This window comes from Crocodylus porosus, unplaced genomic scaffold (assembly GCF_001723895.1).
Source record: "Crocodylus porosus isolate Cpor-Errol unplaced genomic scaffold, CroPor_comp1, whole genome shotgun sequence".
In the NCBI taxonomy this organism is placed as follows: Eukaryota; Metazoa; Chordata; order Crocodylia; family Crocodylidae; genus Crocodylus; species Crocodylus porosus.
In genome coordinates this window covers 122,302,420-122,328,307 of record NW_017728943.1, presented here as the reverse complement: position 1 = coordinate 122,328,307, position 25,888 = coordinate 122,302,420, and the positions used below count along the sequence as shown (strand labels likewise).

The 25,888-nt window shown below is 38.5% G+C and overlaps 1 protein-coding gene across 5 annotated transcripts in view; it reads left to right on the top strand.

Moving 5' to 3' along the window:
- STXBP5 (syntaxin binding protein 5) overlaps nt 1–25,888 on the top strand; it is a 204,330-nt gene that overhangs the window by 113,705 nt on the left and 64,737 nt on the right. For all 5 annotated transcript variants that reach the window (XM_019550115.1, XM_019550113.1, XM_019550112.1 and 2 more), the window contains exons 8-14: nt 8,165–8,288; nt 9,375–9,453; nt 19,872–20,026; nt 21,862–21,934; nt 24,182–24,329; nt 24,415–24,482; nt 25,677–25,717. In XM_019550115.1, the coding sequence (XP_019405660.1) occupies nt 8,165–8,288; nt 9,375–9,453; nt 19,872–20,026; nt 21,862–21,934; nt 24,182–24,329; nt 24,415–24,482; nt 25,677–25,717 (688 nt within the window). The remainder of the gene's footprint in view (nt 1–8,164; nt 8,289–9,374; nt 9,454–19,871; nt 20,027–21,861; nt 21,935–24,181; nt 24,330–24,414; nt 24,483–25,676; nt 25,718–25,888) is intronic.

Below are 25,888 nucleotides of genomic sequence, written 5' to 3'. Positions count from 1 at the left end.
TGCTTGGGGTAGGTGGCGGTGCTGGGGGAAGGGGTGTTACGGGGTGGGCTACACCCAGGGCTACCCCGGGGGGGGGGGCAAATTGGGGTTACTGCCCTGGACCCTGAACTTTGTGGGGGGCCCTATAGAGCTGAGCAAAGCAGTGGTAGAGCAGCAGCAGCACGTCTGCTCGCTACTCCGCCCCCCATAGCTTCTTTGGATCCGAGGCCTGTAGAATTGGAGCAGGGGCAGGCCCCACATGTGCTGATTTGCTCCGGACCCTGCATCCTGCTTGGGTCAGCTCTGGCTACAACCACCCCAAAATTTGCTGTAGCCCCTCCTAATCTTGCCTCCTGAGCGCAGCCCCAGCCTAGCCCCACTGCCAGGAAGAGGCCAGCACGGCCTGTGGCCCTGAGCCCTCAGTAGGCAGCCCACCCCTGCCCCGTACACAGATCTAGCGGGGAATGCCCCCCATGCCTCCCCTGGGGGTGTGAGCAGTAGCTAGGAGCAGCTCCACTCCCCTACCCCTGTATCCCTCAGACAAGCTGGCCATGGCTCTGTGCCCTGTCCACCCAGCTGGGCAGCGCCTGCCCCAGCCCCAGCCCTACTTCCTCCTTCTCTGTGGAGGTCTCTATCTAGCCCCCCACCCAACTTTCAGTTTTCCTTTCATCAGTGCCAATACAATATGGACTGATATATCAGTGCACCTCTAGTTGTCATGCCTCACCCAACTTTCTAAAGTCCTTTGAGGGTGTCAGTAAGCAAGTGAATCATTGTGGTCTATTGACATAGTATTTCTGGATTCCCGAGAAGGATTTGGCAAGGTGCCCCCTCAAAGACTGCTAAAGAAGTTAGGTTGTCATAGGATTAAAAAAAGAGTGAGCATAAATGACCAGTTCTCAGGATGGAAAGAACTAAACAGTGGGGTACCCCAGGGATCTGTGTTTGAACCATGGCTATTTTCCAGGTTATTTATGAATATGTTAAAGGGGGTGAGTTATCAAGATGGCCAGATTTACATTTGATACAACATTTTTCAAAGTAGTAAAGACTAAGGCGGACTGTTAGGAAAAAAGGATCTTGCACTATTGAGTGAATGGGCAACTAAATGGCAGATGCCATTCAATGTAGATAAGTGTAAAGTGATGTACATAGGTAAAAATAACCCAAACTATACTTTTACTGTGTTGGGCTCCACATTAGCTGTTACCACACAGGAAAAAGATCTGGGAGTCATTGTGGACAGTTCTCTAAAAACATCATCTCACTGCTCAGCAGCTGTTTAAAAAGGCAAACAACATGTTAGGGCTTATTAAAAAGGGAATTGTAGACAAAAAGTAAAGTATTCTGCCCTGTGGTTCATCCAAACCTTGAATAGTGTGCCCAGTTGTGGTCCCTGCATTTCAGAAAGGATATAGAAGAACTAGAGAAGGTACAGAGAAGGGCAGCAAGGATGATTACTGGCATGGAGAGGCTAAAGAGACTAGGCTATTCAGTTTTACAAAAGAGCCACCTCAGGAGGATATGATAAGGGTTTACAAAATACTTCCATATTTAACTGAATACAAACTGTCTTTAAATTTAAATCAACCCTCCAATTATTAGACTCTATACATGCAGACAGCAAGAGGTGGCTGCAGAGGGTGGTGGAGAGCAGAGGTAGCAGGGGAGAGGCAGGTAGCAATTGTGGCTCCAGTCCTGACTTGAGGCCAGGGTCATAGCAGCCCCACACCACCTTTAACTCAAATCCAAGGTGGTATCTAATGGGGAGGTGAGGTGGGGGCAGGGGAATAGTCTTACATTTGAGTAGATACAGTAAATGGCAAAGAGAAAGTAAATAGGGATTTATTATTTACTGTCTTTCACAAAACAAGAACTAGGGTCATAAAATAAAGCTAGTGTGTAGGAAATTTAAAATTGACAAAAGCAAGTTCTTTTTTCATACACCATATAATTAACGGGTGGAAATCATTGCCACAAGATGTTGTGAAAACTGACAGTTTAACCAGGTTCAATAAGAGATTGGACAAATTCTTGCAGGAAAGGGGCAGACGGGCATCAGTCACTATTGAGCATAGGAGTTAGTGATACAGCCTCTGAATTACAACTTCCTAGACCTTAAATGCTAGAGACTGCAAGTGGGAGAGGAAAAGGAGAAACACTTGTTTGACCCAGTTCAAGCTCCCTTTCAGCATCCATGTGCTGCTAGTGTATTGCACAGGATGCTGGGCAAGACCTGTGGTCTGAACTAGTAAATGACAGATCTTCTGTTCTTATTGCAAGCCAGCCATTTTACTTCTGTTAATCTGTGTAATCTGACAGTAATTTTATGTTAGAAAGTTCAGGCTTTTCTCTGTCAGGGTGATTCTTTCTACACTATTGGATCCCTTTTGGAAATCCCCAAAATTCAGGCAATCTGGCAGCAGTAGTTACTATTTTGTTCTACAATATATTGTAAGCTGAAGATTTGGTAGACAAAACATCCTTTCCTAGGTAAAGACCATTCTGTTCTCCAAGTTTGCTGTCAAGTGGCACGTGTAATTTTGATTAAAATAATGAAAGACTCCCTGGGTCTCAAAAAAGCGCAATCCTTTGTCAGTAGTTTAAAAAACAAAACAAAAAAACTTTCAAGCCCTTTTTATAGGGAGTTTGATTACGGTTCCTTCTTTCATTCTTCACACTTCCCCATACCAAACGAGAGGCATAACAGGGTTGGTCTATGTTTCCCTTAAACAGGTCTGCTATGATTTGCTCTTAACATGGCAATTTTACTGTTCCCCAGTCTTTTAATAATTACTTTTAAGTCCATTGAGTAGTTTCTTCACATTAAGCTCCACTTCTGTGCATTATCGGACTTTAATATTAAGTTTGGTTTAGGGGGAGGCATATTCTGTTGTGTTCTTCTGTAGTAGTAAGGTTTTTCTTTTGTCTTTTACTAGACTTTCTCTCCTGTAGCAAAAGTCCCTAGCAGGTGATTCCATAACTTGCTAGCTTATCCATCTTTCTTTACTGGTATTTTTCAGTGTTTATCCATCAATATATGCATTTTATCCTTTTTGACCTATGTCTTTATTACTATATTTATGTGAATCCAAAACTACTTTGAATTTAAGAAGATCCCCAAATGATTAGATTCTATATATGGAAAGTTTTTATAGATTCTTTTTTAAAATGTAATTTTCTATGTATTGAATCTGATTATTGGACAGTCATCTTAAGTGCATCGTCCCCACTGCTGTAGCAAGAAAAACAGTGGCCAGCAGATAAGCAGTAGGGGAGTCAACAGGCCCTGACCCCAGCCTTTTGCCCCTGCTGCCTGTGCTGGCCTGAACACACACCCCCACCCCTCTCCAAACAACTTGTCTACTCCCCCCTCCCACTTACCTCACTCACAGCTCTGGTTCCAGCCCTGCTTCAGCTACATAGTGGAGTTGCAGCAATGTTGTCCCTAGCCCCAGGACTGGGATGGAGCCAACTACAGCTGCTCCCACAGCTTCTGTTTGGCCAGATGGGGGCTGGAGTTGGCATCTGCTCTATGCCTTGGGCTGGAATGGGACCAGGGCCACAAGCAGTTGGGGGGTAAGTAGTGGCAGAGCCAGTGGAAGGGAAGAGGTGGCCAAAGGGTAGAGGTTGTGGGGAACAGACAGGAGCAAGGTGCAGCTGTCACAGCTCTGACTGAATCTAGGCTAGGGCTGGGGCTGCAGCAGCTGCCTGCCTGCCTCTGCCAGGTACTTGAATCCAAGACTAGAAGCTTTTTTCCCCCTATGTGGAATTCCCTAGACCTTTTCTTGGATCCAAGTAAATACAGTACAGACAATCCTCGAATGTACGACATCATCAGTTCCTGAAAACTGCATCTTTAAGTCGAAACGTTGCAACTCAGAACCGATTTTTCTCATAAGAAACAATGCTATAAATAGAGGACTGGTTCCTGAACCAAGGCCTGATACCCTATTTTCACCAAAAATACCCCAGAATTTTGTACTCGATCAATTATAGATGAGTACATTAATGTATATATATTGTAAATAGCAATCTTATTGATTTGGAAGGATGTCTTTGAGGTGACTTTGCTGGACTTTTTGAAAGGCTCTTGGTTGAACTTTTTGAAGAGTTTTTGCCTGGAGTCTTCTCAGGAGTCTCAGCTGCAGGTTTTTCTGGAGTCCACTTTTCTTAAGGAAAGTGTCCAAGGAAATTTGGACACATGTTCTCCAGGGAGATGAGCAATGCAACGAACTTGTTTGCTGGCGTGGTGACGCATCAGATCAAGCATTGTAAAGTTGAAACTGACGTCTTAAAGTTGAAACAGGTTGTCAATTTATAAACATTGTGAGTTGAGGACTGCCTGTACTTTATCCATATCTCTATCTATTTTTTTCATTGTTTTATCTTCCTCTGGCCCTAAGGCACTAACTAGATTTAATTTAGTTCTTCTTTTTTATATATTAATGATTCCCATTGTTAATTCGTCCTCCAATCAGCCCTGTGATTTCTAACCATGAAGCCCTAACAGAAGAAATATCAGGATTCATCAAATCCATCCTGAAACCTTTTGTCAACCAAAGACCGAGTTTTATCCAAGACAACAGACTTTCTGCGAAAACTCAAAAACATAGACCACCTTCCCAGCAGTACCCTTCTGGGGACCATCATTGTCACCTGCTTATATACCAACATCTCACACCAGGATGACATCCAAGCCTACCTCACATATTTACAAGAGCAAGATTATAACTCAGAATACAGACCTCAAGATAGTTCTCAACTTACCCACTTCATCCTCACACACAACAACTTTAGTTTCAACAGCCAACACTTCCTCCATACGATGGGCACAGCTGTGGGCACCAAAATGGCTCGACAATATGACCCACCTCAAAGAACTCCTTGAGCTCTGCACCATCAAAACCACACTATACCTGAGATATATAGATGATAACCTGCAGTCTCTGATTGATTTCCATCACAAATTCAACAATCATCACCCCTCCATCAGACTGTCTTGTGAATATTTCAACACCAACACTTTCCTTTTGGGACACCATGATCAATATCCAAAATGGTAAACTTTAAGCCACCATTTACAAGAAACCCATGGACCAACATACATATCTGCACAGAACCAGCAATCACTCTAAACATACCAAGAAAGCTGTAATATAAAGCCAAGCCCTCTGATAGCGCTGAATTTGGACTGAGGAGAATACCCACGATTATCACCTCACAAATCTCAAAAAGGCTTTAACCCAACAAGGACATTCCTCCAGAGCAATAGATAGCACTTTTGAAAGAGCAACCTGTATACCATGTTAAGTATTGCTGTAGTACAAAAAGAAAATCCCCACGAATCGCACACCATTAGTTTTGTGACATACCGTCCTTCCCTGGAACCTGTACAGAAAATCCTCTAACAATTGCAGCCTATAGTAGAAGACAACCCAATTCTTAAAGAGATTTTTCCAGAACCACCTATCCTAGCCTTTAAACAAGCACCAAACCTTGCTAACCTCTTCACCAGAAGCAAACTCTCTATGCTGCAAACTACACCAAATGGATCTAGACCATGTTAGGACAAGAAATACAAAACCTGACAACACATTTCCACCAGTCTAACAATAACCACACCCCACAACAGAACCATCACCATTCCTGGATCTTACACCTGCACCTCTAGAGATGTAATACATCTCATCAAGTGCACCAAATGCCCTGATGGAAAGGATGTAGGAGAAACCAAACAGCAACTGCATACCAGAATGAACGCACAGCGAAAATCCATCAAAGATGAAAATAGCCAATTGCCTGTGGGTGCCCATTTCTCACAAGACATTTACTCCCTCTTTGAGCTCTCAGTTCTGATTCTCAAAGGGAACTTATAAAATACCTTTCATAGATAAGCCTACAAACATCACTTCATAAATCTCCTGAATACTAAAAATCACAGACTTCGTATAGACATTGGGCACATTATACCAACGTGTATAATGTGACATCAGCCTGCCTGACATCTGATTGACTAGGTACCTGCTTGACACTTAACCATTTGCATTCCTTCACACATTTCCCACACCCCCCCCAGCCCATCCTTCCTTCCTCCTTCCACTCCTGTCTCTACCCATTGTCTTGCAAACTTCCACTCATTTACATTTTCCCAGACTTTTAGCTTCTTTTCTACCTTGGAGAACTCAGAACAACAGCAGAGTCTCCCAGTGCCTGAAGAAGGGTGTTTGTGCCCGAAAGCTTGCAAAGAACTTTTTTTCAACTGCTCAGTTGGTCTAATAAAAGATATCACATTTACCCAAAGAACCTTGCCTGCCTGTCCTTAGACCAACAAAGCTACAACCAACATACCTCCCATTTTCAGTTCGTTCATACCTTGGCTAAATTAAATGATGATCTCTATGTAATAATAGCTGTAATAATAATAGATGTAATAATAGCTTGCATGACTTGATGTATTTTATAACTGCTTCTGCAATATCAGAAAATATCTTTGAAATATGAAATTCAGAATGTTTTCTCCTCCAATGTTCAGAGACTTTGTTCTTTTTATGATCATACTTGATGATATTTTTGCCAATATAGTTTTCACAGTGACAGTTCATAAGTGATGACTTGGGGCCTATTTAGATTGGATTTTAGAAAGGTATTAGGACTCTGAGGAAGGTTTTGGATTAGCTGTTTTCTTGAGGTTACTGCCAGGCATGATTCTGTGTTCACAGCCTGTACATGTGACCAATGAAATTTCATGTGCAGAATATTTGTGGGGGAGGGAGGGAATTTACTGGGTCTCTTTTTAGTAAGAGCCATGTTTTTATTAATAACTTGGAGGAATGTCCTTCCAGCAAAAGAGGCTTCAGCTAACACTAGTGAAAAGAAGGGATCTTCCATTACTGTTAAGGGAGTCACTTCCATATGCATTTGTTGTATCCATTATTTTTGTCCCTGACCACAGCAGTAAGAATGTCACACTGCCAGACTTTGCTGAACAGGTTCTACAAAATGTAATGTATAATAAATTTATATTAAAACACATTGTAGAATATATAAAATATCTTTTTCTCATTTCATTTGTTTGTTGGGGTGTAGCATTGAATGACAGACTTATTTTTATGATTCTGCTGTTAACTAAATATAGAAATAATAGGAAAACAGGTCTGAAAAGGATCTGTGGCCCAGCTCCCCATTCAAGGCAGGATCCTCCCTCCCTGTCTAAACTGTCCAAGACAAGTTTTTTTGTCTAACGTGCTCTTAAAGTTCCAGAGGTGGAGAACTCGAAACCAGTTTTAGGTCATGTGTTCTAATGCATAACCACCCTCACAGAGGTGCCTCCTAATATCCAACTTAAATTTCCTTTGTTGCAGTTTAAAGCAATTATTTCTAGTCCCGTCTCCTGCAGCTCCGGAGAATAACCAGTCACCACCCTCTTTATAACCATCCTTCAGATATTAGAAGGCTCTTCCCCCAACCTCCCCCCCTCAGTCTTTTCTTCCTCAAATTTAGATAAATCCCAGTTCTTCCAGCCTTGCTTTGTAAGTCATGTGTCCTAGACATCTAATAATTTTTGCTGGCATTTTTTAAAGTTTGTCCACATCATTTTTTGATATGCAGTATTCCAAACTCTGAAAATAGTACAACGTTAAAGGTATCAATCTTTAGGGGAGATGTTATGGAAATAGCCAATGTATTTTAGAAGACTGGTATTTTACTTTAAAAATTCTTTGAGTTTATTTTAACTATTTCAAATTACTATGCAGGTGTTCAGTGTTCAAGTAATACAGCTTTAGTACTTTCATAATACCAGGCATGTTAGCTTCCAGTGATTTTACTGAAAAGGGGAGATGGATTATTGTCTGTCTGTGTTCTAGTGTTTCTATTAACAAATAAAATTGTGTTTTAATGTTTATGCGCTGCTGACTGCATAAAAGTGATACTCATTTTTTTTCTTTTTTAACTTTTTTACATGAACAGTGTTATTCTGCAGAAAAATACCCGAAAAGAATATTAACTTGCAACTAAAAATTAAGCATGGATACTTTATAGTTGTCTTGGTATTTCCTGATTTTTCTATTAGACATGTCCTTTTGGTGTCTGTGGTCTACACTAAGACAGGGGAATCAAGAAATTGTCATTGGTAGATTTTACTGAAAACTCCAATAATTTCTTTCCTCCCATTCCTGCACAGGCTATCCACTCCGTTGCCTGGCACCATGAAGGAAAACAGTTCATTTGTAGCCACTCAGATGGCACCTTGACCATATGGAATGTAAAATCCCCTACCAAACCACTTCAGACAATCACTCCCCACGGTAAGATGGGAATGGAGACTCTCACTATTTAAAAATTATCAACATGTAAATAGTGTTAAATATTTTAATATTTTTATGTTGTGTTTTGTTCTGTTTAAGTCATGGCTTGCTCAAACCTTTGCTTATGTACTTGTTTTCCAGCTGCTTCACTTATTTTTAGAAATAATGTACATAGATGTTGGCATAGCTTGCATTGTGCTTAATACTAGAATTCATTTACTGTTTAAACATTTTAAACAAGTAGCTATAGATGTAGAGATGCAACTTTGCAAGTGGACAAACTCCCTGAAAATCTAGTGTCTAGTACTGTGTGTGTATATGTGTGTGTTCACAGTTAAAAAAAATAGAATAGTTTCTATAAGAGGCTATGTTTAGTTGAGGAAATCAAGATACAAATGTTAAAATAGTTTACATAAAACTGGGAACTTTTACCTGATGCATCTTGTCTTATTTAGTAATGCTTATATCTGCTTTAATAACTAAAGTAAGGCTTTGCTGCTATATTCCAGAGGATTGATTAAGTTCTAGTTTGAAAGCTGAGTTATACCCCCTGAATCAGGAATCTATCATTTTTACATGTGCATTTAAAAATTTTGGAAAGTAAAGCAAGTGGATTAGCACAGATGGTTGTGTTTTCTGAATATTAGATGCAACTAATGTATTACAGGAAATTTGCATCTTGATTTTGAAATCAAATCTTCCTTTGCAGTGCTTGCAACTGGAATAAAACCTTCTTTTTTTCTACCTTGTAAACTAAGCACCTGTCCTGGTATTTCCTGGAAATGCAGCATGTGTTGAATCTCACAAAGCCACATATTTAATCACTTTTCATATTAGAGAATTGTATTCTAAGAAAATGCAAAGATGTTTTGGTTGCTAGAAGATTGATTTTTGAAAGCTGCATCAAAAACGCACATTTCATGTTTTTGTGGTGTGACAATGTTAATTGGTTTTTAATAAAGTTATTTCAAGGTGTGACCAGCTGTTAATTCTCTTTCATGTGGATATTTAAATACATAATTAAATTTATAACATTCTATCTCTTTATGTAATGTAAATACAGAAAAATAACTTTTTTTTTTTTAGGAAAACAACTAAAAGATGGGAAGAAGCCAGAGCCTTGTAAACCTATACTTAAGGTGGAATACAAAACAACTAGGGCTGGGTAAGACTTTGTTTGCATATCAGATAACTTAACCAGCATATTTGGCAATATTATAGGATCATTCTGACAATATTTAACCTTTCTCTAATATCAAGCTACAAAACATACTTAGAGTACATAATTTTTGTTTTTGGAACACTGCTTCTTTGAAAGATTAAACTTAAATCATCGGACCATTAGATCTTAAGTACCCTCTCCTATTCCAACATGAGTTTGGGATATTACCTTTCTTTCAGTGTAATTTATGCAATGAATTGTGCGTATTTATGTATATTTATGCATCCATAATTAATCTGTAATTCCAGCAGAGCCTCTTGTTGGAATTACTGTATCTTGACTGGCATGTCTCTGTCATCAGAACCTAATTAAAACTTAAAGATTTTTATAGATAGTGTGGAGTTTCTCGTTTGCTTGCAGCTGTAAGTACTTTGAGATGCTTGCATGAAAGAAAGGTGCTAGTAAAGTTGTAATCTTACTGCTTGTGAAAACCTGTGGATCTGTCTGCAGATATTTAGTTTGCAGATGGTTTTATGTTTTTTCTGGATCATTTTGCATGCTTTCTCTGACTTAGTGAAATGTTTGAATGTGAATCATTTTCTCTTCTCAAACAGTAAGGTAAATGTTTGAATTAAGGTTTTGAACTGTTCTTTTAAAGTCAAAACCCAGCTAAATGATCAATTATACCATCTCAAAACAACCTCTTAACATTGTTCATTGTTTTGCGGCAGGCTGCACCTGTCTAGGTATTTCCATTCTACTGAGAGCAAAAATACTGAATAATCACAAAGTCATGATATATTGAAACCAGACAACTCAACTGCTGTGCCCATGCATTTGACCCAAATAGTGCTATAAATAACTGAAAGCAAGACTTTGATTGCAGAATTTACAGACTAAAATGAGCAGTCATTTTAAAAATACTGTCAGATATGAACCTGCACAGTGCAGTGTGCGTTTTATCGCATGCAAAATGTAACTGAATTGTGGCACGGTATAAAACAAAAAGCCTGTTGTACTGCAACTCGGGTATGTACAACATAATTTGCGGATACAGCTTTCCAACACCATGTGTTCATTTTCTCCAAGATGCATTATTTTGTATTCTTTCCAAGCTGAATTCTATTCTGTTGTTGAATCTGAACTTGTTTCCTGATTATTATTATTTTTATTTTTGTTCTTCTAGCCTTTTATTTTCTCTAATCCTGGTTGCACTTGTAACACCATTTTTGTTAATGTAATATAGTGTTAAATAAGAGTACTCTGCACTAACCACTTAAACAGAACTTCACTGGATGTTTTAGCAATATAGTTCTATTTAATTTTACTATATGTTTATAGATTAGTTCAGTGGAGCTCAGATTTTTAGAGCAGCAGACCAGATGCTTTTGACTTGGCCGTACTGCAGGCCACCACTCGTCTCCTGTAGGGGAAGTGGGGGAAAGGGAGGAAGGTAGCTGCCAGTGTCAGAAGCAGGGGGGAATTGAGAGAGGAAATGAGTTTACCTCTGGTAAACAGCATCTGCCTTAAGGGAGAGGGGAAGGAGAAAGTTTTACCTCTAGTAAGCAGCACCTGCTGTACAAGAAGCGGGGTGGGAGACAGAGTGGGACAGCATAAGCAGCTAGGGAAGTGGAGAGGCAGAGAGCAGGGAGCAGCGTGCCTGGCTGAGTTGCTTGCTTCTGGTTCCCCCCTCCAACCACTGCCCTCGCCCCCCCTGCCCTCCCGCGCGCAAGCTGCAGGCTGTATCTAACCTTTTTGGGGACTAGATTCTGCCTGCAGGCTGTAGTTTAAGCACCCCTGGTTAGTTGGTTTCCAGTTCTGGTTAGTGCTCTTCGGTAGCTTTTTACTTAATCTTTAAAACAATAATTTAAATGTCCCTTACTTGTTTTGTTCTCCCTTTATTCATTTTAGGTTGATTAAAAGCTGCTCTCATACTTGGAGTTTTTTGTGATTATTAAATTTAGAAAATCTATGTTTCATGGTTTTGTTATCTGTAGAAAAGATTCTGATACATTACTTCAAAGGGTATTGAAGTTAGACCTACTGGCCGGTGTTTGCCAGAATGCCTGTCATATTGTAAAAAAAACCCATTTTTGTTGTTGTTTCTACATCTGTCAGGTTTATCATAACTTCCCAAAAACAGTTTTTGCTTAATCAAGAAATTGATTAATTTCGTACAGGCATTAATAAAATGCATATTAGGACCAACACGGCTATCAAATACATCTCTGAAATCCTAGGAGCAGTTCATTTTTACATAACATTTGTAAGCCTTATTTGCTTTTTGGCAACCCATATTTTGAAAAAACTATCAAGAAAAAGGTAATATAGGTAGACATTTAGGAAGTAATAAAACTTAAGTCATTTCATATATCTTATATTTTTCCTATCACATTTTTTAAAAAGTAGCTAATCTTATGCAGAATGCACATTAAAGATTGCATTGCAACCTGTCAACAGTGGAATATTAACCTAAGATTTCAGGCTAAATTCTGACTGCAGTCATTCCAGTCATCATAGTTAACTTCTCAGGAAGAGTTCACGGGTGAATTAACGCATCTAAGTGTTATTTTTCACCAGATTACATAGAGGTTATGGTTATATATGGACAGCAGAGAAAAAGCAGTTGAGAGAGGACCTGCAGGCAAGTGGAATGTAGTGATTTCTAAACTTAGCTGGAAAAATTCAATTTGCTACTCTAAACAGGGGAAAACTTGTCACTCTAAAGATCCTTTCTTATATCCTTTAGTGGATCAGTGACGAAATAAGCTTTGGCAACTAGACCACATGCTGAAATTATTTTGGGCAGTCTAGTTAACTAGTCATCATGCTGACCTGCCTGTCTTCTTTCTAATATAATCAGATGTGATGGGGTGCATATTAGGGAATTGTTAGAGCAGTCCTTTGTAAGTTCAGCCACTAGGAAAATGCATGAGTACCCTACTACTGCATTGTGGTTTATGCAATAGAGAGACTGAGGATGTAAATGTGGAATGTTACATATACCCAGTAGAGCAAATGTCTACAATATATAGAGAGAATTCACCACATAGATTTAATCTAACTTTCCTGTAGCTTTGACTTTGCCCTTGAACATCTCAGAACCAGCAGTATGTTTGGTACTAGGCCAAATGCAATCCTTCTTCTGAGCTTATAATTGAAAAGACTAAGTTACTTGAAAATAAAAATGGGGAGAAGTCTAGTTACATTTTTTGCTTTCTTGTATTCATTATAAAGTCACTTCTTGGAGGAGGTTGCCAAAGTGGCTTTCAGGAGGGATTTGAAATAGGTGTTTATTCTTTGCCTTGAAAACTGAAGTAGCCAGTGCTGGTGTCCTGGATATGGATCTCTTTTGCCCATTCATATTGCTATAGGGTTTGACCTAATACCTTCAGATTTACAGAGGATTTATCAAGATAGGATTTTGTCAAAAATAGCAGAGATGTTCATCAGGATTAGTTTAGTTAGCCTGGGATTGAGTCCAGTATAGTCTTATCTTCAGACTTCATGAAATTAGTTTAGTTCTTCTAACTATCAGATTTTAATTGTTTAAAAAATATTACAGACTTGTCTTATAGTGGTATTGCAAAAATATCAAAATTATTTTGAGACTTGGCTGATGTGCAGTTAAAAAATAAGGATCACTTCCATTGTCATCACTGGCAATCCCTTGATTTAAGAATGAGGTCTGTCATGGCTCAGTCATAGGTCTTCAGGTGATTTAAGAATCCAGTCCCTGAGTCACAGATCTATCCACAGAAGTTGCAGGTCTTTCTGCAGGGGAGAGTAGGCTGTAGGCATGGATTTCTCTCCTTTCTCCTTCTTTCTTATCTACTTCAAGGGCAAGACACTTTACTTCAAAATGGGCCATCTCTTATTTGAGGTTGCCTTGGAGTCTGGTAGCAGCCAGCTGCTCCCAACTCTTCATGTTGGCATTTGTTTTGTTGAGGTGTGCCTTCAGTGCATCCTTGTAGCATTTCCTCTAGCCACCATGAGATCTCAGACTGCAACTAAGCCAGGAGTAGAGCACTTGTTTAGAGAGTCTAGAGTTAGGCATCTGTACACAATGTCCAGCCCAGTGAAACTGGTGCTTGAAGAACATCAATTCTATGCTGGTAATGTTGACTTAAGCAAGGAGGCTGGCTTTTGCATGGTGATCTTCCCATTTGATGTGGAGGATTTTCCAGAGGCATTGTTGGCAATACCTCTCCAGGCTCTTGAGATGACAGTGGTGAATCAACCACATTTTATGTCTATAGAGGACAGTGGAGATGATACTCCAGGTTGTACACCTTGATCTTGGTGTTTTTTCAGAGATCATGCCCAATAAAGACACACTAAAGTAGTTGGCCAGAGGAGACACTTACACCTGAAGTTGGGGCAGTGACTCGTCTGTGTTTAACCTCAGATCAGATGACAAAAAGGATCCGTTTCCTATCTGCTACAAAGACTGGTTGAAGCCTTAGGGCTGTGAAGAAGCCTCAGGAAACTTGATGTACTTTTCAGGACATCCAAATCTGGCCAGGACTTTTCATAAGTCATTGTGATTTGACTGATGGAATCAAAGGCTTTAGTAAGGCCAATGAAGGCCATAGACAGATCCTGGTGTTGTTGCTGACTATTCTTGGACTGGGCACAGGCAACAAAGATCGTGTCAGTTGCCTCATGGGATAGGCTGAAACCATGCTGAGATTCCGGCAGGGCTTCCTCAGAAAGAGGTAGATGTGGGAGAAGATTTCTCCTGCTGTGGAAAAGAGTTCCTACATAGCAATATCAAGTTCCTACATAGATGGCAATTTTTAAATCCCTTCCCAGGTTCCTTAGCATTGCCTTCATTTATGGGCAGGGCAAGGCAGAGAGCTTTTCATGAAGGCATTGTTGGAGATGTTTACAAACCCTTACGTCTTGAAGAGATTAGGTGCTGGGAGACCTTCACATTGCTTTTGACTGTTTTTGGTGTTTTGGAGCAAGCTGGATGTTCATAATGGATCTAATAAAATGGTAATCTGTCCAGCAGTTATTGGTTTCTCACATAGCTTGTGTGTTACGTATGTCCATTCAATCATGGGCTCTAAGAATAGGACAGTCAAAGATGTGCCAATGCTTAGAGTGAGGGTGAGTCTAGGTAGTCAATCTGGCACTTTGTCCGAATACCGTGTTCATGTTGACAAGAACAAGCTCTACACATTTGCTCAGCAGAAGGGTGTCATTGGATTTCCCTACTCCTTCCTTCCCAATGGTGCCAGCCCAGAGTTCCAGGTCACGCCCAACTTGTTCTTGCAAGTATTAGTCAGGACACGATCAAGATTGGAGTAGAAGAGTTCTTTGGCATCACAGTCAGCCACAAGCATTGGAGCATATGCACTGATGGTGATGTGGTGGTGGTTGTTGAGCTTAAGACGTTCATTAATGAATTAATGTAGCCTTCTTCCATCTTTGCCACTGTTGAGATCCTGACATTGTCCTCCTGATCCCCTGTTGAGGGCTTGGGGCTGGACCATAGTTGGTCTTGGATCTCCCCTTAGGCCTGTTTGCTGTGGATGACCCTGCCAGGATTGTGAGATTCCAAATGACACGTCTCTGAGGATCATTGGGATACAAATGCCTCTGCACTGCTACGAGGTCTCAGTCCATGGAGAGGCACTTCCATCACCTCTGATGTTAAATTGCTTTGGACTTGAAATACAACTTCTTAAGAGCTCTTAATTCTGAAAACTAGTTTATTCTACAAAGTGCAAAATGCTATTTCCAGCTGAAACTACAAAGGACACTCCAGGTAGACAGAATGTAATTACCTGAGTCTGATCAAAATCAGCTTATCAGAATGTTAAACATTTCCACTGTGATTTGTAAGAACATTTACATAATTGAGATGCACAGTTGTAATTATCACTTCTAATATATATTATCACATAGTTTTTTATTTTAAGTGCATAATTAAGAAATGTCATTATGCTATTATATTATGTAATTACAGTGTTTAGTCATGTTGGTAATAAATGTATTTATTTAGTTCGTTAGTTATTGGATTTATATGCAGTCCTTCTCAACAGAGACTCAGTAAAATAAAATGTAAAACAAATACACTAAAGTATTAAAATATCCAAGCAAATTCATATACAAGCATGCAATGGTATTATATTCTACATGTTTCTTTAACCTAAAATTATTATAATTTTTTTGCAGTATCATGGTGGCTTTTCTTAGGTGCCTGACCTACATGAAATCTGCCACCATTATTTTGCTCCAACAGTTTCTCTTCTGTTTTTTAAATGTTTCATGGAATAGAAATGATTTTTATGGAAGCTCTAGATTCCATCATCAACCATCTAGTTGGTTTGATTCAGGCCCACTAATTTTCACCCTGACTAATGAATTGTAAATATGTGTTCACAATTGAAGGGGAAATTATATTATGCCATCTTCTCTAAGTATGCTTCCCCCTGCCAGTATGGTACTTTCGCTGGAGAATAGCTGGACATGAACTTTATAGTTGTTAAGAAACTCCCAACTAATACAGAATGCTGTAGCATGTCTCCAGCAAAATGAAATGCAACAAGTATATCGGACTAGTCCTATGCCTCTGTGATGGCTTGCTGTTGAATGCTAAATCAAAGTCATTGTCTTGGTTAGTATCTACAAAGTGCTTAATGGTGAAAAGATTGCTTGTTAGGTCTGCTTCTCAGGTACAGTGGAATAAATCTGTAATAAATATAAAGCTCATCTACAAAGAACTTTGTCAGCATCTGGTCTTCAATATATACCCTTAAGAACTAAGGAGCATCACAGGTTCCTGCCACTCTTCTACTTCAAGAATAAGGTGCTTATCTTCAAACCTTCCTCCACCAACAGAAACCTTTACTAGCATGTACCTTTAAAGAGAGAGAGAGATTAAAAACATAGCATGCACAATTATCACCCTGGGCGGAGGGTAAGAGAATAAATAACATGGAAAAGGTATTAAGTGTATAAAAAGTACTCAAGACTATGGTGATGAGAACAGTAATAAGAACCTACTATGTAAAATAACATCTCAGTTTTGCTTAGATAAAGCATTTGGCACCTTACTGATTTCACTCAAACATTGAAATGTAATCAATGGTAGTTTTGCCCTGATCAAAGAAAATGGAGAAAAATTGACATCAGTATACTGAAAATATACGGTCTGTCTCTGCTAATCCTCCTAATACAACACCCTGCAGAACTCCAAATGTTCTCCATTAGAGAGAAGGAACAGTTTTACAACAACTGCTTTCTTACTGAGAACACTCTAAGAGGAAAAAATGGAGATATTGTAAAGTAGCCTCATTTATCCCCAGCGTGATTAAAAAAGTCCATCAACAACCTCATGAATAGCTGTGTTGAAAGTAGTTGCTACGTTTTAATAGAAACTCCATGTTTAGAAGAGCTACTGGTGAAACCAGTGCACTGTCCCATACCAAGATCAGTATAAAGATTGTCACGAGTTGCAGAGTTCTGAGGTAGCCAGATACTGAAATGCCTTATAGTAATCAAGGGGTCAAGGTAGTTGGCCATATTATCAACATCAAGTGATGATTTCTTGAATAGTTGCTTTACTGATGTAATCGCAATACTCATCTTGCCTTCCTTGAGGAAATACTGACCATTAATTGCAGTTTAACCTTGCCAAAAGATGTATTATCTTGGTTTGGTATTAAAACAGATGGCAATTTTTGCTGTTTAAGTTTAAAAGGAAAAAGTATCCTATTTCTTATGCATATTTACTTCAGCTCTGTACATTATCTTTTGTTGTAATAAATTTAATATAACCTTGTATATATGGCAAACTGACTTTGTAATATAAATACTCTTCTACAAAAAAAAATAAACTGTTGCTCTAGCTTGATTTCAAGTCCTTAATTTGCTTTCCCAAGAAGGAGAAAATGTTTTCATGAAGTAGATCTAATTTGTCTTTTCTTTGTTCGGTCATGTAAAGTGTGTAATTAAACCGTAGTAACCCAATTCACATGATAGCTATACCAGATGTAGTTGTTCCAGATGTGTAAAATTGATTTATAGATGGTATTGGATTAGGAGCTGCCTGCTTTAAAACTTCTCTTCACTTTTATGATAAGTAACTAAATATACTGAATAAGTGGTTAAATCATCCTGTTAAAAGAATAACAATTTCAAGTGTATATCGGGTACAGAATTGTTTTGTTTTAGGTCCATATATGAAGTCTCTCTGAGCGCTCTGGCCATCAGCTCCCTTAGCCCCAAGGACCAAACTGCTCTGCTCCACTCCCAGGGGCAAATGCAGGCAGCAGAAGCTGCAAGGGAGAGGGAGAGCCTGAAGATTCCAGTGGTGGTAGCAAGAGAGCAAAATGGGAAGCAACATCCAGGCCGAGCGAGTGGTTGGGAGCCATGGTTTAACCCCTCAGGGCTCACATGTGGCCTGTGGGCTGCCAGTTGGACAGTCCTGTCTTAAATAAAAGCAATCCATTTTTTTCAGCTTCAAAAATGTCAGAAGAATTGATGAAGCAATAAGTTAATTTACATTTTTATAATGTAAGGTCATATTTTTGTGTTCAGATTAAATGAATTTTAAGAAGGAAATAACTATAAACTACAGATCTTTTTAATAATTAATGAAGCCCAAAAAAAAATTGGCATTCTTGGTGTTTTTATGAGTTAAGCCGGTTTATAATATGGTACTGTCCTTGATTTAAAATTGGGGGAATTGTGCCTTTTTGAGAGAGGAGGGGAACTTCTGCTGATATCAGTGACAATTACATATATATATTTCTAAAAAGAACTGTGCTGCTTCTGTTTGAAAATCCTAATTATCTTAGGTTTTAATCTCAAAATTGCTATTGCATTTACAATTTAAATTGAAAAATATTAATAAGTGATAGTACTTTTATTATGTTTGTTACGAACTTCTTGCCAATATTCTTATGTTCTGTAAAGTTAGTAAATTTCAGTGCTTTAATCTTACTGTATCATAATATAAATCTCATGTGAAGTCTCTGTTATGTAGTCAATTTAAGCTATGTACAGACATTCAGTTTCTCCTATGAGAGTCCACAAGTTTTTCTACTGTCTTGGGAAAATTCACCAGTGTATAGATGTTCATGATTTTTCTCCTAGAGCAAAAATGGCTGCTCTGGAAGAAAAATAAGTTGGGAACAACATGAGAGAAATGGTTCCTGGGAGAATCTCAGAAAACCAAACATCTGTACAGGTACCTGTAGAGATGCCACAGAGAAATCCTTCAGAATCCCAGCCAAGCAAGGAGCAGAACTTGCCCCCCTGTGTGCTTCCAGCTGGAAAAGCCCAGCACCAAAGTACTTAGGGGGCATGTTCTGCTCCTGACTGAGCCAGAGGTCCCCTGGCCTGACCCAGCAGAACCCCTCTATCCACTATTGCTGACTTGGCAGACCCTGTGTCCCCTAGTGCAGGCCAGTGTCAGTACCACAGGGTCTCTGTTACTTAGCTTGAATGCATGAACAGGGTTCTATGGGTAAGTCTTTCTGCTGGGAAAATAAACCTGGGAGAATTCTTCCAGATCATTTGAACATGTGTATGCAGCTTTTCTTTCCTTTTCCTTTGAAATATAATCCTTGAGCTTCTGTCACCTTCACTAAGCATGTGTTGTACTATGACTATATGGAGACATTGCTCTTTCCATTCTGAAAAATCAATATAGTAAAAGTTTATATGAGGTTTCAGATGGTTGTCCTTTGAAATTATTACATAATATAAAATGGGAACATAGTTGCACCAGATCAGATCATTAGTCTGTCAAGTCCAGCGTCCTGCTTCTAAAAAGAAGTCATATACAATATTTTTAAGAACTTTAAGTTGTTCAGCAATATGTTGTATAGTTTGAGCTTGTCTTTCTCTTAAATTTTATCTGAATAAACATTTGGAGGAGGGTGGATTACATGAGTAGTATGTTGTTCTTATTAACTCTGTTTCACTGGAGAAATATATATAGATGTATAGAAATATATGTAGATCTGTTTTTCCTGTCATTGCTAAAAGAAAATTAGAGAACTGATATTTAAGATTTCTTAACTAGATGGGACAGGCAAAAATCTGGGGAATCCATAATAGTTCCAGATTAGAACTGTGAACTGTGCAAGGGCTAATACGAATCAGTATATAAACGTATTTTGTACCAGTATCAAATTATGCACTACCACTGACCTTTGTGTGCAGTGGTGGAGAGTAGAATAGAAAACGCCTAGAATAGGTAAACTTGAGCAAATTGTCTGACATCACAGTAGTGAAATTTATTCTGACATTTTGCTGTTTGAGAACTATTATGAATAATTCTAAATGCATGTATGGCTAGCTGTTTTCTCTTTCAACTTCTGCTATGGAGCAATGAGACTTGTTCCACTTCATTTTTAGTAAATATTTCATAACTATAAATGCCTTTGCTTTATTTCTAGGGAGCCTTTTATTATTCTATCAGGAGGCTTGTCATATGACACAGTAGGAAGAAGACCTTGTTTAACAGTTATGCATGGGAAGAGTACTGCTGTACTAGAAATGGATTATTCAATTGTTGATTTTTTAACCCTCTGTGAAACACCGTATCCTAATGGTAGGTTCTGCAAAGGTATTTTTTTTATCACTACTACTATCTGTTCTTTTTGTAGCCTTAAAACATTCCTTACCACTTCTTTTTCTCTCTGTTACATCTCTGTGGGAGATTGGGCTGGAGCTAACGTTACTGGTTGTGGCTATTGCCTGTTAAGTTCTACTTCAACGTTCCTTGAAAAGCAAAACAGATGTCCGTAAGCTTTATCCTTCATCATAGTGTTCTATAAGTAATTGTTGATCAATTTTTTTCTGAAAATACAATTGCTAAAAAGCATGTGCTTGTAAAGTTACAAAATCAGCCATGACTCTGATAAATGAATTAACCATGGTTTCATCTGCAAGGATTAGACTTCTAAAACAGTTTGATTCAATATTAATAATAATTAGCATTTGGCTTTAATCTTTAATGGTTTTATAAATATATGTGAATCATTTCAATGTTTCTGAGATTGACAAGCCCCTTGTTAGCCTGTTTTACAGGTAAAAAATTTCCAACACAAATTGGAAATTGTCATTCCCCTAATTGCACTAGACGGAGTGATAGTTAGATTTGCTCCATATTTTATTCTGTTTCGCCTATCTTGTATGTGTTATTAATTGGCAGTCATGATAGGTTGATAACTGATAGTAGTTCACCACTATTAATTGGGGTATATGTTTGTGTCAGAGGTCTCAGTGCAGTGGTTCTCAACCTTTTTAGACTTGAGGCACCCCTCAGAATACCAGCTCTTAGTTTTTACTGTTTTGGACTGCAGAAAAATAATAGAGCAATTCTTCTGTTGCAAAAAAGTCAAATCACAACATATTGATATTTTAACGTTATAGATTCTTATGTGAAATCTTGTGAATCATGTTTGCAGTCTAACAATGCTAACCTTTTGTAGCACCCTTAGAGGGATCTCAGGGCATCCCAGAGTTCCATGGCACCCTAGCTGAGAATCAACATGTCTTAGTGAGACATTGAGTTGCAGCAGAGTTCAATAAGAGTACTTAATACAATACCTAGACTGGGGGTCAGCAACATTTTTGGGCAGTGCCAAAAACACCCACAACCTTGACTTGTAAGATGTTGGCATACCAGGGGCAGATGGCAGGGGAGCTGTTAGAGGCCTGATCCCTGCTGTGGCAGCACAGGCCTGGCCCCTTCCCCAAGGTGCAAGTGCAAAGGAAAATGTCTTTGCATGCCATATTCTGGCACGTGTACCAGGGGTTGCTTACCCCTGACCTAGATGTGTATTTATAACAGGCCAGTAGGTTCAGTGACGTAATAGTGAAGCTTGCCTCCTGAGTTCTTCATATTAGTGCTGTTCTTCTTTCCTGCCCAAAGCTGAAACGCTGGAGGTGCAATTCAACATCCAAGCAAAAAAAGAATCTGGCCAAACAAGTATTCTATAATTCTGACATCTACTACATTGACTGATTTCCTGTATTTGATTTTGCATCTATCCTTGGCTCAAAATCTCTGGCCTACTTTAAGGTTGCAGACTGATGTTTTGGAATTGCTTTCCATTTTCTTCCTTCCTTTGTCAAACTGGCACTCATTTCAAATGGAAATGTACTTATCAGTTGAGAAACTTCTGTTCCAGTAACTGGTATTTTCTCAAAATACTGTTTCTGCAGGTGCACACTCATCTTCCTTCCCCCACTCCCCCTTTTTTTTTCCTCCCTCTAGTTTTTAATATTGGTTTAACTGAGATGGGGAAAACAACAAAGATAGGTGAAAGGGATCTTTGGACCCTCGTGTGGATGCAGCGTCTCAAATGTGGACTCCCTGAGTATGTAAGTTAAAAGAACTCAAATGATGATGAATAACTTGGCTTTTGATCTGTTTTTCAGATTTTCAGGAACCATACGCTGTGGTGGTTCTTCTTGAAAAGGATTTAGTACTTATAGACCTTGCACAAAACGGGTAAGGATATGGAGTATAGTTGAAGGCATATGCAGTGTGTCGTCTTAATTATAATTATTTAGTTATATATAGTCTGCTGTGGATCCATGTGGTAGCACCTCTGAGTCTTCTGTTTGTGATGGAAAATAATATTTGTTAAGACTTCAGTTTCCGGCTTACTGCAGTTGTTTGAGTAACTAGCATTATTAAAACTTCCAAATAGATCATTCAGAACAAAATCCATTTAAAAGAGCACCTAACTTCCACATTCTGATTTGAGGTGCATATAACATAACAACGACAACAACAACAGTAATAATAAACACTTCTGTATCTTTGTGATTGTCCAGAGCTACTGCCTATGACTAAGTATTTGGCATAGAAGTAGAAGAGAACTTAACTCCGATTGCCTTATTGATCTACTTTTCTCAGGTTATTAACTCATAACAAAACTCTTTATTGAGTTCATTCTTGCAGCAAAGTTTTTCTGTGCTAAGCAGAACAGCCAGTAGTCAACTACTATTTTATTTGAGTTTTGTTATGTTTTATCTTTAAAAGTGTCCTAGTCACCCATTAAAATATTTTTCTTTGTGGGGTGGAAGGAGTGTATGAATAGAGAGAGACTTTTTTGACTTTTTAAATCTTTATTATAAAAATACAAGGTGAAATTGCAGTGTGCAGCCCTCCCAAGGGTCGAGCATGAAACAGTTGTCAGTAATGAAAACAATTGTACCACCAGAAATTGAAACCACCTCCCCACAACAGCCTTCATGTCTTAAACCACACGTTAAAGGCTAGAGAAAGAGAATTACGGATTCCCATGGAATTGGACTAGTTGAGGAAAGCTTATCAGGTCATGAAGTTTTATATCCTTAAGAATGCTGGATTGTTCCCTACATGAGTGATACTTAATCTGTGAACCATCTGAGGTGTGCAGAATACTTTCATTTCACAGCGATGATTGTATAACAGTGATAAAACATTTGTCAATTTTTAAGCAGTGATGCTTATGGGTAACTATAATTCAGTCCTGGATTCTCATAATACATCGAAAAATACTTTTCAGTAGAATAAGTTTAAAAGCACATCTTCATGGCCTAATTGCCTGCTTTCGTATCTCTTGTTGAATGTTTTAATTCTATCATAAAATTGTAGAGAACTAGGGTTCTTCCCACTACAGAGGAAGGCAAAAAACCCCACAGTCTGTACCAGTCTGACCATGGGGTAAATCTGTCAAAATCCTACTAAATTGTCCCTGCATTCTCCACCGTGTTTGCAGTCCTTCCCAGTTTTGTGTTGTCTGCAAACTTGCTCAAGAAGCTTCCTATATCCACGTCCAAATCATTAAGAAACATGTTGAACAGCACTGGGCCAAGGACAGATCCCAGTGGGACTCCACTCAGAACTTCCTGCTATTCTGACATGGACCTGTTAATAATTAGCCTTTGCTTGCAGCTGTTGAGCCAGTTAACTTATTCACCTTTAGTAGTTTTATCTATCCCACATTTCTCCAATTTGTTTATGAGAAGTTTGGGACCTTGCAGAAGTCCAGATATGCTATATATCCACATCATTCCCTCCATCCATCCAGGTAGTTACTTTGACTCCCCCACTGCCTCTCTGCCCTGGCATGGCTTTCTTCACTGCAGTCATTGTGTGGGTTATAAATTTTAGATGACCCTGCAGCTTCTAGATATGGAAAAACTATAACAAATCTTTATACATTTTCTATGTATGGAATCTAATTATTGGAAGGGGTGTCATCTTAAATTTAGAGTAGTCTTGGATTCAGGTAAATACAGTATCTTCAGAGTTTGAGAACTAGATCTCAGTAATGTACTTTCATTTTGGCTACTACAGAAACTTAAAGGCAACTTTAAAATGTTAGATTCAACGACTGGAAGTAACTTTGCAGCAGCTGGTACAATTTAATACTTGACAAATTGTATTGAATGAGCATTCATTACAAGGAGCAGTAGCCTACATTTCCTTGTGATCTACTGCAGGCAAACTATTTTTGATTACTATGTATAATAGCACCCACAGTTCTCCCTGGAGTATACTAAGCATGTTCCAGATGGATAAAAAAGCCTGGATCTTGACCTAAGAGGATGGCATATTCGTCTACACTGGTTTCTGACTCGTTTGCCCATTTTGAAGTTAAAAATGGAGTACATTTATAAACTTACAGACTTTGATTCATTTGTAATTTGCATTAAAAGAAATTGTTGTTCTTTGCCTAACAATTTTTCCCTTCTTCCATAAAAGGTATCCTATATTTGAGAATCCCTACCCTTTGACTATACATGAATCTCCTGTTACCTGTTGTGAATATTTTGCTGACTGTCCTGTAGACCTCATTCCTGCACTTTATTCAGTGGGGGCTCGGCAGAAACGTCAAGGTTACAGTAAAAAGGTACTGTATCTAATGCATATATCTCTTTTAAAGCATCAGCATTACTTGTCAGGCTTTTACAGTCTATTTGTTGTTAACTTTCTAGGAATGGCCTATCAGTGGAGGCAATTGGGGCTTGGTCACTCAGAGTTACCCAGAGATAATTATTACAGGGTAAGTGGGATGATGCAACTAACTTCAGTGACTGAATAAAAAGAATGTGCTTTTTATTCACTTCACCTACCAAAAACAGTGGTGTATGAAAGGTATGAATGATTAAGTGTGCCTTAAGCACCTTGGTAAGAGTTAAAGCTTCTGAACACTAATGTGAAAAAATAGTAATAAGTATCTAATATATTTCTTGTTTGATAGTTGGAGAACTTTTTGACTGGTTTCAATTTATGCCTGTGTGTTTGGTGTTAAAACAACATAAAGCAACAATAAGTAGAGAAGAGAACTGTAGCTTTGTGCAAAACCGGATAACAGTGTTCTTGCAGTGATGGAGACAAAGCACTGCAGGACTCCAGGAAGAAAGTGTTCAAGGCAAAACACAGAAATAAATGTGCTTCCCATTCTGTTATGTGATATGCAACAGCACACTTTATTTATTTATTTATTTATTTATTTGTTTATTGTATACAAATTACATGAAAATGAGACAAGGAAACATATCTAGTATAGTAAGCTGCCTCCCCAGATAGATTTCATTTGCTTTCTGTAAGTACCCCTGAGACGCTTGCTATTCCCTTTTTTCATTATAGTTTCTGTGATGATGTTTGATCTATTTAATTGACTTCCTAGACTTTCTTGGAGTACTTTTTTTAAATATGTATCTGTTTTGCAAGTTGTTGAGTTCAGTAATTGAATGTCAGTTGTACTTTTTAAAACAGGCTGACAGTTAAATCTGTCATCATAATCTAACACATGACGTTCTAATAACTCTCAAAATGAAGTAAAGCAAAGGTTTCTCTGGGGATAAAACTGCCACTGTTCTTGAAGGTTTAATCTGTAGCTAGCATTTTCAGAGGCAGATGTTAAATTTCTACTGACATTCAACTGATTTGCATGCCTTAGCTCTCTTTGGGCCCCTTTGAAAATGCTAGCTTGCTGGATAAGAATCTTTCTTAAACAGTACATCATCAGAGATCAGACACTTCCGCTGTTCCGCTTGATACACTTTGAGAATTTGAAGACCTCACATTACTAGTAATTTTTTCAGTTATTTTTAAATGGCATTTTACGGTGTAACAGGTGCTAATCAGAATGTTGGCTCTATGGTTTATGGTCAAATAGTTAGATAAGCTAGTCTAAATCTGGCTTAACCTTTTTTTCAGAAACACTTTTTTTATTTTTACTTTTATTTCTTAGGCATGCTGATGGATCAATCAAGTTTTGGGATGCGTCTGCAAGTAAGAATTTAAATTATTGTAACTTGTTTATTGAGTAGATTTTTCCTAAATTTGCCTATTTTTGTAACAAAGTCATTGTCCAGAGGATGTTCATACTGACTGCCTCACAAAACAGTCCATGTCTTACGAATACCTGAAATTAAATGAATTAAACTTTCAGCCTGTTAAGTT